This window comes from Drosophila miranda (assembly GCF_003369915.1).
Source record: "Drosophila miranda strain MSH22 chromosome Y unlocalized genomic scaffold, D.miranda_PacBio2.1 Contig_Y1_pilon, whole genome shotgun sequence".
Lineage (NCBI taxonomy): Eukaryota > Metazoa > Arthropoda > Insecta > Diptera > Drosophilidae > Drosophila > Drosophila miranda.
The window spans coordinates 14,332,527-14,346,985 of record NW_022881603.1 but is presented as its reverse complement, the minus strand read 5'-3'; the positions used below and the strand labels follow the sequence as shown (position 1 = coordinate 14,346,985).

The window sequence follows — 14,459 nt, the reverse complement described above, 5'->3', positions numbered from 1 at the left end:
ATTTGGTAAAATGTAGTAAAAAAAAAAAAAAATAAAAAAATCTTATAAAAAATGCCGCTGCGACATAGTCCTCAGCAAAACAATCCGCTGAGTTCGGAAAACTTTTGCGGCATTTGTTGCTCTGAAATGTCCAATACTCAGCCGTGTTTTTGTACTCCGTGCAATCACGTTTTCCATAAAGCATGTCTGGAAGAATGGTTCCCTCATCACGATGGTTGTCCGAACTGTAGCCGAGTATGTACGTTATCGCAAGCAAAACTAGTTGTTGGCAATTGTTATCCAAACAAGCCGCAGCCGGAACCAACAGAATTACCCGGTCCCTCGGGAATTACTACTCGAAGTCTTGCCAAAGCTTTGGAGGTCGTACAGACCACGGCAAATGGACATTTTCAGCCAGAGACGGAAAAGATATCCGAGGGAAATGGCAAGAATACCCAATTGAGCCAAATTCCAACTGTAGGTTCAGTCCCGGTAGAACGAACCACTAGGCCAACTCGTTCCAAAAGAACTCGAGCACCAGCCAAAAAGCAGGTCCCGAAGTTCCCGCCAGGTCGATCTTCCGGCCCGGAAGTAGTGTGTTTGTCGGGATTGGATGCTAGCCGTAGCTCCCACCAGACTGAAGCTCCGTCAGCTAATGTCGCCACTCACTCTAGCCCTTGGGAAGCACCCAATGCACGGACAGCCCCTCTAAGCCAGGGGTTGGACTTGGATGTCCTCCAACAGATAATTGAGCGCACTGTGGCCAGAGCCATATCCACTTTGCAGATTCAGCCGCCAGCGAGTCCGCAGGAAGGGTATGCGAGGCCAAATATCCCAACACCAGTTTCATGTATAAACAGCATGACTAGCCTGCGAACGGCCAAGACGGCCAACATTATGCAAAAGTGGAATGTTCCTTTTGATGGTTCTACCGAAGGTTTAGGGGTAGAAGAATTCATTTACCGAGTCAAAACATTAACCGATGAAACCTTGGATAGCGATTTTCTCGGCCTTTGCAAACATTTGCACATCTTGCTGGTTGGCAAAGCGCGCGATTGGTATTGGAGATACCACAAGCAGGTATATCGCATCGTTTGGACAGAATTTTGTGCAGCTCTTAGACAACAATATAAAGACTATCGTTCGGAGTTTATGAGCAAGGAATTGATTCGAGCTCGAAAGCAACACGTCGGAGAACCCTTCGTCGCTTTTCACGACGCCGTGGCTGGTCTTATAGATAAATTTGGCATTAAAATGGCGGAAGAGGAATTAATAGAAATATTAAAAGCAAATTTGCTTCCCGAAACCCGTCACAAAATCTTATATCAGTCCATTAGCTCAGTTGGTCAATTGAGAAGATTAGTACAGATGCATGAAAATCTAGTGCAGGAGTTACAGAAATCTGACAAGTCTCGGCCACCGGTCGGCCGCCGTTCGATACATAGTCTGAAGGAATCGCGCCCTGAAAGCGATCAAGAAGAGTATGAGGATATCAGCGTAGAGGCCATTCAAAGTTCGACGGCTAAGCGTTCTTGTTGGAATTGTGAGGAGCTTGGACATGTGTGGGAAAATTGTATGGCAGATAGGCGGATATTTTGTTACGGCTGTGGAGCTCCGAATGTCTATAAGCCGCAGTGCCAAACATGCATTCGTAGAGCTTCGGAAAACCGTCAGAAGGGTGCATCCAACAACAGCCGGATGCCCCCAAAAAAACACCATTAATCTTGCCCGTTGACTTAGAGCGAGACAAGAAGAGTTTGGCTTCTTGTTGTGAGAAAAGAAAGGAAACGAATACGATCGTAAAGAGAGGTTGTCGGTTTTTACCCTATCCCGAACGGATTCATAAATATTTAGAGGTTCGAAACAGAATTTTTAATGAAAAACCACATGAAGCCCCAAAACGAATCCAGCGTTTAAGAAAATATTATGATAATGTCAAAAATAACCGTAGACTGTTACTTTCCGCTATTATTAATAGTCCCAAGGATATGCGCAGTTATGCCGAAGTATCCTTTCTGCGTCGAACAGAACAGGGGCTGTTAGACACCGGCGCAAGTATCAGCTGTATAGGTGCTGAAGTAGCTCAGACTGATTTTTCATCCTTTTCTGAATATAAACTAATAAAAGCCACTGCAAAAACTGCAGATGGCCAAAGTCAACAGATACTGGGGGTATTAAATGTCATCATGCGTTATCGAACTATCGAGAAACCCATGAAGTTATATATAATTCCATCCCTGACACAAAATCTAATCCTAGGTCACGATTTTTGGAGATCCTTTTCGCTGGCCCCAGACATCATTGCAGCTGTCGAGATAAGCTCGAAAGACGATGAGGCAGCCGAACCAGATCTCTTACGGTATCCTTTAACTAGGCAGCAAAACCAACAACTCGAGGTAGCTAAACAGTTATTTCCCAACGCGACGGAGGGACTAGGGCGTACGGCCTTGCTTAAGCATCATATCGATGTAGGTCAGGCCGCCCCCGTAAAACAACGCTTTTACCCGGTTAGCCCAGCGGTGGAAAAGTTGCTTTATGCTGAGGTAGATCGCATGCTCCAACTAGGCTTTATCGAACCGTCATCCAGTGCTTGGAGTTCGCCAATGCGACTGGTTCTCAAGGCCAACAAAGTCCGTCTGTGTCTCGATGCTCGAAGACTGAATGAAGTCACCCGTAAGGATGCCTACCCATTACCAAGTATCGATGGTATTTTTGCCCGGTTGCCCAAGGCAAATATCATAACCAAGCTGGACCTAAAAGATGCATATTGGCAGATCGAACTCTCTGAGGATTCCAAGTCACTAACTGCTTTTACGGTCCCGGGAAGGCCTTTATATCAGTTTAAGGTTATGCCTTTTGGCCTGTGTAACGCTCCATCCACTATGTGTCGTTTGATGGATGAGATCATTCCCCCGGATTTGCGTTACTGCGTCTTTGGATACTTGGACGATCTCTGCATCGTATCAGCAGATTTCTCTTCCCATCTAGCCGTGCTGGTACGACTCGCTGAACAGTTCAGAAAAGCCAACCTGACTCTGAATATTAAGAAGAGTCAGTTCTGTGTCACCAGCGTAAATTATCTGGGATACGTCATCAGTAATGGAGGTATTTGCACTGATCCCTCCAAAGTAGCTTGTATAGTGAACTGGCCACCGCCAAGGAATCTAAAACAGGTTCGCGGCTTTCTTGGGGTCTGTGGCTGGTACCGGAGATTCATCCAGAATTTCTCTGAGCTATCCTGTCCTAACACCGAGCTTCTTTCCAACAAAAAGAAATTTATTTGGACCCCGGAAGCACAAGTCGCAATGGACTCTTTAAAAACCGTGTTGACTTCTGCTCCAGTGCTCGAAAACCCAGACTTCGAACAGAAATTTTTCCTCCACTGTGATGCTAGTGATTTTGGTATAGGAGCCGTGCTCGTGCAATTGGTGGATCTGCAGGAAAAGCCAATAGCGTTTATGTCGAAAAAACTAAGTCGTGCGCAACGTAACTATAGCGTTACGGAGCGCGAGTGCTTGGCCGTAATTCTGGCCATCGAAAAGTTCCGTTGCTATCTGGAACTGCAGGAATTCGAAGTGGTTACTGATCATTCCAGTTTGTTGTGGCTAATGCGCCAGCAAAAGGTGTCGGGGAGGTTAGCTCGATGGATTTTTAGATTGCAGCAATTTAAATTCTCGATATCGCACCGAAAAGGAAAAGATCACATTGTCCCCGATGCTCTTTCCCGATTACATGAACCTGAAGTATCCGCAGTAGTGATGAGTCCTGTGATAGTCCAACAGTTAAAAGAACAGTATCAGAAAAATTCCTCTCAACTGCCCGATCTGAAGATTATCGACCAATTTCTGTACATTCGAACCGAACACGCAGATGGAAAGGCGGAGCAAGACAGTCGAACTTGGAAGTTATGGGTTCCCGAGCGATTGAAGACCGACGTTCTTAAACAAGCTCATGACAATCCTACTTCAGCGCATGCCGTCATGCAAAAGACCATAGAAAAAGTTCGAAGAAGTCTGTTTTGGCCCGGCTTAGCTAAAGATGTTCGAGAGTATATTCGTAGTTTTGGGGTGTGCAAAGCATGCAAAGCTCCTAATTATACTCTGCGGCCACCCATGGGAAACCACATACCAACTTGTCGACCATTTCAACGATTATACATAGATCTGCTTGGACCTTATCCACGCATGTTGGACATGTTGGTTTGCTAATTGTCTTAGATCACTTCAGTAAATACCATTGGCTACACCCCTGAAGAAATTAACTTCCGTAGTAATCCAAGAATTTCTGCTAAAGCATATCTTTCATGCATATGGGGTGCCTGAAACTATTGTTAGCGACAAACAAAACAATTCAAAGCTACAGAATTCAACGCATTCTTGACACAGCTGGAAATTAAACATATGTACACGGCACTATACTCTCCCCAAAGTAATGCGGCGGAACGAGTAAATCGTTCATTGTTAGCTGCCGTGCGAGCATATCTTCAGCAGGATCAGACATACTGGGATCAGCATCTCTCAAGTATATCTTGTTCGCTGCGATCGTCACTACATCAGTCCTTAGGTTGTTCACCATATCGAGCCCTGTTTGGCTTAGATATGCTCACTCATGGGACGGATTATAAGATTCTGAAGGATTTACACTTGCTGAAAGAACCCGTTGTACCGGTAGCTAGGTCAGACAATTTAGCTCTAATTCGAAAAGATATACAGGGCAATATTAAGAAAGCGTATGAGCGCAACGTTGTTCAATACAATTTACGAGCCAAGCCTGTGTCGTTCCGAGAAGGTCAGGAAGTATTTCACCGAAATTTTTCCTTGAGCAAATTCACGCAAAATTTTAATTCCAAATTGGCTCCTAAATTTCTGAAATGTCGCGTGCGGAAAAAACTGGGTAATTGTGTCTACCTCCTGGAAAATCTGCAGGGCCGAGAAATAGGAACCTTTCATGCGAAAGACATTCGATCCTGATTCCCGCTAATATTCCGTCTAACGGTGGCATATTATCGGGTGGTGTAATGGTTGCGGTTGGACAATACCGATTCAAAATAGGTTATCGCTATGGTGCTCGGATATCGCATGCAATAACCTTGGGCCAATTATCGCTGCAGGGCATAGTATAGTTTGGGATGGTGCAAGCAAGCTCGAGGTAGGGAACAGCTGAGCTGAGCTGCCGTAAGTGCTGTGCAGCGCATCGCAACGGAGCTTTCGAAGCCGAGCTTTAAGATCGGTAAGCTCTTATTTAAGCAGTGCAAAAGCACCAGAACGTTCTCTTTCGAAAATTTGAATCTGCAGCCGGTGGCTATCTCCGCGTCGGTAGCAAATATATAACTAAATCGACCACGTGTAAGCCCAAAAGAAAAGAAAAGTAACCCAAATAAGTGCCACAAAGACAAACCGAAAAGAAATAAAACGGAACGGGGAAAAGAGGCCGAGATTTTTTTTCCTTTTGGAGTCGTTGAAGCATCCACCTGCCCGGCGACATAACCTCCACCGGCCATAACCCTTGCGCCATATCTAACGAACGCGCATAGAGGGCAAAGAGATCACCCCCCCCCCCCCCCTATGTGCCGCTAACTCGCTGTCTGCGACGGCCCAGAAGACGCCGCCACGGATCCGGACCCAGATTTCGTTGCATAGTGTAGTTTTAATTGTAATTTTTTTTTGGTTCCTTCTGAGCACTTATATGACTATGTAACTTTCTTTAACTCTGCGTCACAGTCCTACCTCGATAGGCGGGAATGTGAAAGTTCTCAAAACGGAATTTATTTTTGCGGGTTGGAGACCGAAAAACTTAATCATAAAGTAACAGAATACAAAAAAAAAAAAAAAAAAACAAAAAAAAAAAAACCTTTTTCATACCCCCCTATTTACCAATCCCCTCCGACCTGGGCACACATTAACATGGTTTCCACAGCTCCACAACGAAAGGCGCCTTTCAGCGAGGGACCACTGTATTAAAGCCGTAAGTGACCCAATTTCAATTTTCTCCTTTTTATTTATTTATTTATTAAATTAACAAATTATCTGTTAATAATGGTACTTAGTTACTAAAGGCAGAAAAAGATAAGTTAAAAGTTAGCTAAATTTAAATGATTATAAATATTGCATGCAATTAGTTTAAGAGACAGTTCAGGGGATAGGGTTAGACAGAGGGAGTTATAATTATGGCATAAAACCCTAAAAGGTTCATGATCAGCATAATTAGACCTACATATGGGTAGACGGATAGGCCTAAAAGTACGGGTAGGTCTGGATGGAACGGCCAAGTCAATCTGACCCAAGAGAGTTTGGGAGTCAACAGTCCAAGAAGGAGCTTGTGCACGAACATTACGCCATTGCATATTCTGCGATGGTGCAACGACGGCAGGTCAATAAGATTTAGCCTAGACCGGTAGTGTGGCAAGATTCTACCCGAGTCCCAGTTAAAGTTCCGAAGGGCAAAAATTAAAAATTGCTTTTGCACGGATTCAATAACAGCCTGCTGCTCTTTATACTGCGGGCTCCACACACAAGAACAATACTCCAATATAGGACGTACTAACGAGATGTACAGTTGTTTCGTAACGTACGGGTCGTCAAACTCCTTGGACCAACGCTTGATGATCGCTAAAACACCCTTAGCTTTATTTACAGTTGCAGCTATATGGGTGTTGAAACACATCTTATGATCAAAAAGGACTCCGAGGTCATTTGAACTCGAAATTCGCTCAAGGACATGATTTCCTAGAACATATGAGACAAAATGAGGAGCGCGACGGTAAAATGTCATAAGTTTGCATTTGGAAAGGTTCAGAAAAAGAAGATTAGTTGAACACCACAATAGTAGTTCACTTAGATCAAGTTGAAGGCGTGTGTGCAAATACCAATCAGAGTAAGAAAGACAGATTTTGACATCATCAGCATACATTAGTGTAGTAGAGTATGTTATAACTTGAGGAAGGTCGTTCACAAATAAAATAAACAGAAGCGGGCCCAGATGACTTCCCTGTGGCACACCTGAAGTAACATTAACAGTATTTGACAACACGTTAGAAAACAAAACACGTTGAGTACGGTTAGAGAGATAGGACAAAATCCAATCTAGAAGATTCGTTGGGAACCCTAATAAGGAGAGCTTTTGAATAAGCAGAGCATGGTTCACAGAATCGAATGCCTTGCTGAAGTCCGTAAAAACTACATCCGTCTGCAAACCAATTTGAAAACCACGGTGGATTAGGTTAGAAAACTCAAGAAGGTTAGTCGATGTTGAACGATGTCTGAAAAAACCGTGTTGCGACGGAGATATCAAGCTGCAACAAAGATGTTGCAGTTGCCGGGTGACCAGGAACTCAAGAAGCTTCGGGATGGCGGAAAGCTTTGCGATACCACGATAGTTTTCAATGTTTGATCTTGAACCTTTTTTGTGAAGCGGAATGATGTAGGACTCATTCCAAATTACTGGGAGACAAGACTGTTCCAAGGAGAGGTTGAAGAGAAAGGTCAAGGGCTTGCAAAGGGACTGGGCACAGTGTTTTAAGATGCAACTTGGTACCTTATCTGGACCCGCAGATGCGCCTGTCTTCGTCTAAATCTAAAACGCATGCGCAGCGGCCAGCCGCTGCTGATAAGAGAGCGCAACGCTTGCGTTCCACACGCTCGAAGCTTTTCGGTCTCTTCGGTGCCAATTCTGCTAAGCTTGCCTTGCTCGCATTCCCTGCATTCTTTTAATGCATGGAAACGTAGCCAAGCAATACACTAACCAACGTAGAAAAAAAATCTCAACCCAGAAAAAAAAAAATCCATAAATTTATAATGTTTAATTAAATTTCGTTTTGGCTCACCATTGCTGATCGCTGGTATGACCCCCGCTGCTTTTGAAATTTTTTTTGATTTTTATTTTTTTTTCCTTTATACATACCTAATTTACTTATTTCGAATATCCTATATTATATTCCTATCTTTTCTATTTATACTCCACCGTTTATATATACCTATATCTATAAATTTGTTTTCCTCCTTAGGGATTAAGCCTCCTATTTATACCCGATACTCAAAATGAGTATTGGAATACAGAACAGAAGGAATCGTTTACGACCCCAAAAAGTATATATATTCTTGATCAGCATCAATAGCCGAGTCGATTGAGCCCTGTCTATCTGTCCGTCTGTCCGTCCGTCCGTCCGTCCGTCCGTCCGTCCCCTTCAGCGCCTAGTGCTCAAAGACTATAAGATCTAGAGCAACGATGTTCTGGATCCAGACTTCTGTGATATGTCACTGCTACAAAAATATTTCAAAACTTCGCCCCGCCTACTTCCGCCCCCACAAAGGACGAAAATCTGTGGCATCCACATTTTTAAAGATACAATAAAACCAAAAACGCAGAATCGTAGAGGATGACTATATGTTCTAAAGCGTAAAATCTCAACCAGATCGTATAATTATTATAGCCAGAATCAAGAAAACAATTTCATTCTTTCTCGCTCTGTCTCTCTCTAACACACAGGTTTCATGGTCGGCTTTGCCCATTGCAAAATATGAGTTCAAGGATCTCAGAACCTATAAGAGCCAGAGCAACCAAATTTGGTATCCACACTCCTGTGATATCGGACCTTGACAGTTTCGTGTCCAAATTTCGCCACACCCCCTTCCGCCCCCGCAAAGGACGAAAATCTGGGGCATCCACAAATCTCAGAGACTATTAAGGCTAGAGTAACCAAATTTGGTATCCGCACTTCTGTTAGATCTCACTATAAAACGTATATCTCAGAATTTCGCCCCACCCCCTTCCGCCCCCACAAAAGACGAAAATCTGTTGCATCCACAATATTGCACATTCGAGAAAACTAAAAACGCAGAATCATAGATAACGACCATATCTATCAGATTGCTGAATCTGGACCAGATCAGATAATTTTTATAGCCAAAAGGAACAAATCAATTTGCTCTGGCTACGCAGCGCCCGACGTCACGCTCAGACTGATTTTCTGTCTCTCTAGCACGCACTCTTTGTCGTGTCGTTTAATATTAGCATCGTCTGACGGAGGAAAGCCATACTGAATTAGTATCGGGTATAACTGTAGAGTTGCGGTGTCCGCAGCAACTCACAACGTTCCCCCTCGTTTTTTTTCATTCCACAAAAAATTTTTTTTGAGTTGCCTGCTGATTGTAGTTCAATACTTGTGTTATTTTTGGAAGTGAAACTTGGTTTGCTAGTTTTTGATTGAAGCAACATGTCTATGATGAAGTACAACGAAATATATTGAATGTTATTAGCAATGAACATGGAGTAGACTTATAATTTCCAAGGGACAGGGTGACGTAATGGGGTAGGGTAAGAAGTTTAGGGATTTCCAGAACCTTCGCACCACTGGAAATCATGGAAGGGTGGGTATAGAATCGTGTGGGTCGACTTCCATCGCAAGACCTCACGCCCGCGAGAGTTTGGAACACGCCGACGAAAGCCCCTAGTACTTTTCGGGTACGCCCTATGATTGTGCCATGTAATGTCCGTTATGCTCGGAATAGGCATAGTGTTGTTTTCGGAGCTCGCTCCCGGTAGAGTCACGGGATTCTACAAAATTTAAAGTTTATGTAGTAGGAGTCGAGACGCGGTCAAACGAACCCCCCCCCCCCCCCCCCCCCCCAAGTTACCGAATGAGCACGGAACCAAAGAATCCCCCCGGCCGTGACCTCGACATCCCCTCCAATCCATCCCCTACTCACGGATAGAAATATATCGTGGAAATGTTACAGGCTCACTGACCAACATCTGTGGCTCTCTCCTAGGGCAGGAGACCATTTTCGGCTGGGTACTCACAGGTCCAGTGCCTCAGGTGATGAATCAAATCTCATCGTTCTCGAGTCAAATTTCCAGACGACCTATCACACTGGTAGAAGACTCGGGGTCTTTTTACGACAGCAATTTCCTTCCAGCTCCCTCCGCAGAAGTTTTCGAACGGTCTCCTGACCGACGGAAATATTTCCAAAATATGCAATGTATGAAAGCTCTACGCTCCGGTCCGAATTCAAGCCTGAACTCGAAGGTGAATCCGTCCTTAGATCAACATATCCTCACCAGACTATGTAACCGGGCGGCAATTTCCAATGTCTTAAATGTTCCTCTCACCCGTTCCAAGATCGTTACTAATGTGTCTTCGACGCCTTTTTTTCAACTTAGTTCTCCGCACCCAGATATGGCCCCACGTTCCCGCGCCAACCGCACCAGGGAGAACCGACGTGCTCGGGAAATTGGCTCCTACCGTTGCCGAATCTGCCAAGGTGTCCATCCGCTACGGACCTACCACCAATTTCTTCTCCTGAGCCCCGAAGAGAGACTCCGAGCTGTCCTTATCAACCAGTATTGCGGGAACTGCCTGGCTCACCAACACTCCGGCAAGAACAACCACACGCTACTCCACGTACCCACGTCTCGTCGTCCAGCCCGCTCAGCCTCGGGAGCATCGTCGCCATCTAAATCGAACCATGCCAAACGCCGCCCTCGTCGTCCAGCCCGCTCAGCCGCGACTGTACCGTCGCCATCTACATCGGCTCACGACGAACGACACACTCGTCTCCCCGCGAGCCGCCCCGTCGTAGGACCCACGGCGCCATCCACAGATTCCTCAAGAGCAACCCCCGTTTTGCGCATCCTCACGCCTATCCGACCGTGGAGCGACACTGAGTCGACGTCCTTGTCAAGTCCAGAGCGTTTTTTTTTTGGATGAATCGGGTCCGGTGCGTACGCCCAGCCATAGGCCACCCCATTATACTTTGCAATCCTGCAAGGGGGGGGGAGGATGTTCAGGCCAGCAGTAAACAATTTCCGCGCACTGTGCCAACTCCGTGCGCCCCGGTCCCAACTCGCTCTCGCGCGCTCGGAGGAGCGCTCGGATCCACAATCCACGATCCACTCGGCGCTCACGGCAGCAAAAGCATCATAAGTTAGTTACGTTTTCACCCCCGCTTCAACCTGTCGACATACCGCGCGAATACCCAATAACTACATGAACAATATATACATATATACATATATACACAACGAAACCCATCGGCCTTTCCTTTCTGTGACGACTGCTAGGAGTTTAAGCTGGAACATACACCTCGCCGTTGGATAATTGAATCTCGATCCGCCCGATTGAACCTACAAACATTTTTTATTTTATTAAAGGAGAATTAAAATGAATGATAACACAGTATCCACTTTTGTGAGTAGTTTTGTATGACATACTGTTATCTGTTAACCAAATAACGAACCGTTTTAGGAGCTTGGCGACGCCCTGGCCACCCGCTTTGGAAACACACTCACCGGCGTTTTTGTGCCGGGTTCTTAAATAGCGCTCAGTGCCTACCGTCACGTCAAGTGGAATTCAAGAGATGTCCCCAGCGAAACAGCCGGCCAGGATCCCGTGCTCATCTATCTGGCTCAGGAGACTACACTGTTCGACGAGCCTGTACTGCGAAGTCTGCTTGCCGAGTCGAACATTACCTTTGCAACGTTGCAAGAATTGGGTCAGAGAATTCCCCACCGCGTGACCGTCGGTGCAAGAAGCCGGGAAACATGCCGCCAACAACACCCACACCCACACGATGGTTCAACTCCATCAGGGGAAACTCCAGGGCCTGCAGGGCGTGGTTCGGCGGAGCGATGTACTCGAAGGCGGGCAGAGTGGAATTCTTGCTATTGATCAGGCTGGGAATACTGAGGCCCGGCAGACGTAGGCTATGACTGTGGCTGTGACCGTGACTGTGCGGGGCTCCAAAGGAATACAACGCTTTTTTCGGTTCGAGTTCCAGCTCCATCTCGCTATGAAGCGACAGGGTCTCGGTCACGTCCAGGATGGGCGATTTGCAGGGCGTCGGCGGCGGTGCCTGTGACTGAGCTGAAGGCGATGCGGGTGAATGCATCCCGGCCAACATTCTGGCGATAAGCCTCGGACTTCCGTTCGAGGCAACGTCCGTGGTGTGTCTGAAAGCGGAGCACTAAAAGGTGGATTCCTGGTCTGGCGACCACCTGCCTGGTCTGGTAATTATAGGTTCCTGTCACACAACCCCATCCGCATACCCCTGGCAACCCCACCACGGGCAGCCGATTTGGTTGGGGTCCTCGGCTAAGTCCTAAGCCAGCCAAAACGCCCTCCCGTCTGATTCAACCAATTACGCAATGTTGACGGTAATTATTCGTCAAATACATGACACTTTTCCACGCCGACTGGCATTTATATTGCTGCCCGGTTACATGGACTTCATATAACTGGTTAGTGGGACTACACCCACCCAGTCCCCGGACTCAAGCAGCAGTCCACGGCAGTTGACCACATGTCGCCCTGATTTACACACCCGCCACAGCCACAGCCCCAGGTTATATAGGAGTTGACCAACTGTTATGCGGCGGAAGAGGTTGCGGCAAGTCCAGGGGGCAGAGACTGAACTGGTCAATGGGAATGCCGAGTCTCGACCGTCATTTTATTGGGGAAAGTTGCTGTAATAGTCTAATCTAATATTCATATAACGACAGTGTAGTGCAGTAGGGTTTTCCATATTGTTTCACTTAAACATAATCTAAGAAGTTACAATCCGCCTTGGCGTAGAAGTCCCGGAACGCTACTTTTACCGTCTTCCCGCACGAGTCTTCGTTCAACTCGTTCATGTGCCCCATACCATCCCATCACATTTCGTCCCGTGCGGTGCAGTTGAGAAACTTTCACCTGTTTGTAAAGGTTAATTGGCAGTTTGAGCCCCGGGCACCACATCGTAGCCGGAAGTTAGACGGCAAAACAGTCGCATCCTCATAACATTTCGTAAGGTATGCGCTAATTTATTATCTGTGGGTAAAAGTTTTGCCACAGTTAACCCTTTGACTGGCGTGGCACCGAGTTATGTCTATTATTCGATGTCTTTTATGGCGCGTCGCCTTACAATGGGTGGAATCCGGAATACGGAATAGGAGGATTGCGTGCTGGGGTGACATGTCTGATCTAATAGAAGAACGGGTTTGCCATACATATTTAAAAACTATACTATGCATAGAAAATATGTCTTTAGGAATACAATTAGTAGAGAAATCTATAAATTGCCTCCCATCCAAAGGACTACGACTAATGCAATGGGAGGAACGGAGAGAACCCTTCGGACAGAGACTATTTTACTTAAAGTATTGGGCAAATTACCAAGTAATAAAAAACCCCGAACATGTATTTGTTGCAATATTTGTACTCTATTTTACTGAGTCAATAATTGGAGAGCACAAGGGACCTCGACACCGACAAACCGTTAATGACACCTCTAATTGGATGACAGCGCTTGGGATTTGAGGCAACACAACTCCGAGTAGGCATGACTAAGTAGCCCCTGCCTAAAATGGGTTCACATACATGTGATATACATATGTATAAGCCCCGTTCTGCTTGTCCGAGATACAGGCGAAAAAATATTGTAGAATACGAATAAATATAGAACTGCCACGAGACTAATCAATATGTCTGACGAGGCCCCGATTAGCGACTGTGCGCCGAGCACTTCGAGTCTGCCCTTCAACGCTTATCATATCCACTTGCCGCTCTACATCATGGACATGGTGCGCGTCTTTCAGGATCATCCCAGCTACGTCGATGGCATACAGGAGGCTTCTATCATAGAGATGCTAAAAAAGGAGTAAGACATGCATCACAATAATCTCACAATGCACATGTGTAAGCGAAACAATATTCCTTCACCCTGACAGACCATTCGCCTGTGGCGATCTGGAAGCCCAGGTGAAGACAGCCCTCATGGACCTCACTGCCAAGGGCTTCGTACGTTACATTGGCAATGGGTATCGCACGCTGGGACCTTTTGCGAAGCTGTCCAATTCCCGATCTGCGCGCCACTTCAACCAGACATGGCAGCGCATTGCCGCCTTGCAGATGCCCCACGGTGGCAGCCCGGAGGCTTCCACCAGCAGCACTGGCAATTGCCCTCAGCGCGGGTCCAGCTGCTAAGGATGGACGGGGAGCTTTGAACTCTCCCCAAATATATTTATTTTGCTTCTTGTTTCGTTAAATGAGTTGAGTTTCTTCCAACATAAGCAGACAAACGTACACCCACCCAAACAGCAATCGAAATTGTATCAGTGTAGTAAAATTCGTGCTAAGAAGGCCACCAAATCAAAAAAGATGGAGCTTGGGGTGGTTCAGTGCCCATCATCGTCATCATCATTATGCTTTGGAATATATGTCTGGGATCGGGGATTGGGGTCTGCCATCCTTTTGACACTTAACTGGCCGCCTAATTATGGCCAGGGGTTGGCCACAATAGCGAATAGAGGCATGTAGAACACAGCAGGTGACTCTGCCTATCTATTTCGATGGGAACAAAACTATTCTCCTTCCTGAAAGTAATTAGAATCTGGAAATTGAGCGAGTATAAGGTCCACTTAAGGGAGTACGAGTACATGGTAGATTTCGTTCCTACAACTCCAGTCAGTTGTTGCAATTCACAGTACAGTCCGAAGCTCATCCCAGC

The 14,459-nt window shown here is 46.0% G+C and overlaps 2 protein-coding genes and 1 long non-coding RNA gene across 3 annotated transcripts; 1 reads left to right on the top strand and 2 right to left on the bottom strand.

The window, feature by feature from the left end:
• Window positions 1–9,164: 9,164 nt before the first annotated feature.
• LOC117191045 lies at window positions 9,165–9,730 on the bottom strand. The gene is made up of 2 exons (XR_004473922.1): window positions 9,612–9,730; window positions 9,165–9,531 (listed from the first exon to the last, which is right to left on the bottom strand). It is a non-coding gene; the product is annotated as an uncharacterized LOC117191045 (long non-coding RNA).
• A 1,711-nt stretch (window positions 9,731–11,441) lies between these two features.
• LOC117191440 lies at window positions 11,442–11,913 on the bottom strand. Its single transcript, XM_033396306.1, has one exon. It carries the CDS (start codon window positions 11,874–11,876, stop codon window positions 11,442–11,444), a length of 435 nt encoding a protein of 144 aa, XP_033252197.1. The 5' UTR covers window positions 11,877–11,913.
• Window positions 11,914–13,294: 1,381 nt separating this feature from the next.
• Window positions 13,295–14,109, top strand: LOC117191869. The gene is made up of 2 exons (XM_033396634.1): window positions 13,295–13,610; window positions 13,681–14,109. Exons 1-2 carry the CDS (start codon window positions 13,435–13,437, stop codon window positions 13,934–13,936), a joined length of 432 nt encoding a protein of 143 aa, XP_033252525.1. The 5' UTR covers window positions 13,295–13,434; the 3' UTR covers window positions 13,937–14,109.
• Window positions 14,110–14,459: the final 350 nt, after the last annotated feature.

Coding starts and splice junctions, on each gene's coding strand:
- LOC117191440 (XM_033396306.1), bottom strand. CDS start 11,876: ATGTTGGCCGGGATGCATTCACCCGCATCGCCTTCAGCTCAGTCACAG.
- LOC117191869 (XM_033396634.1), top strand. CDS start 13,435: ATGTCTGACGAGGCCCCGATTAGCGACTGTGCGCCGAGCACTTCGAGT. Junction 13,611..13,680: donor ATAGAGATGCTAAAAAAGGA/GTAAGACATGCA, acceptor TCACCCTGACAG/ACCATTCGCCTGTGGCGATC.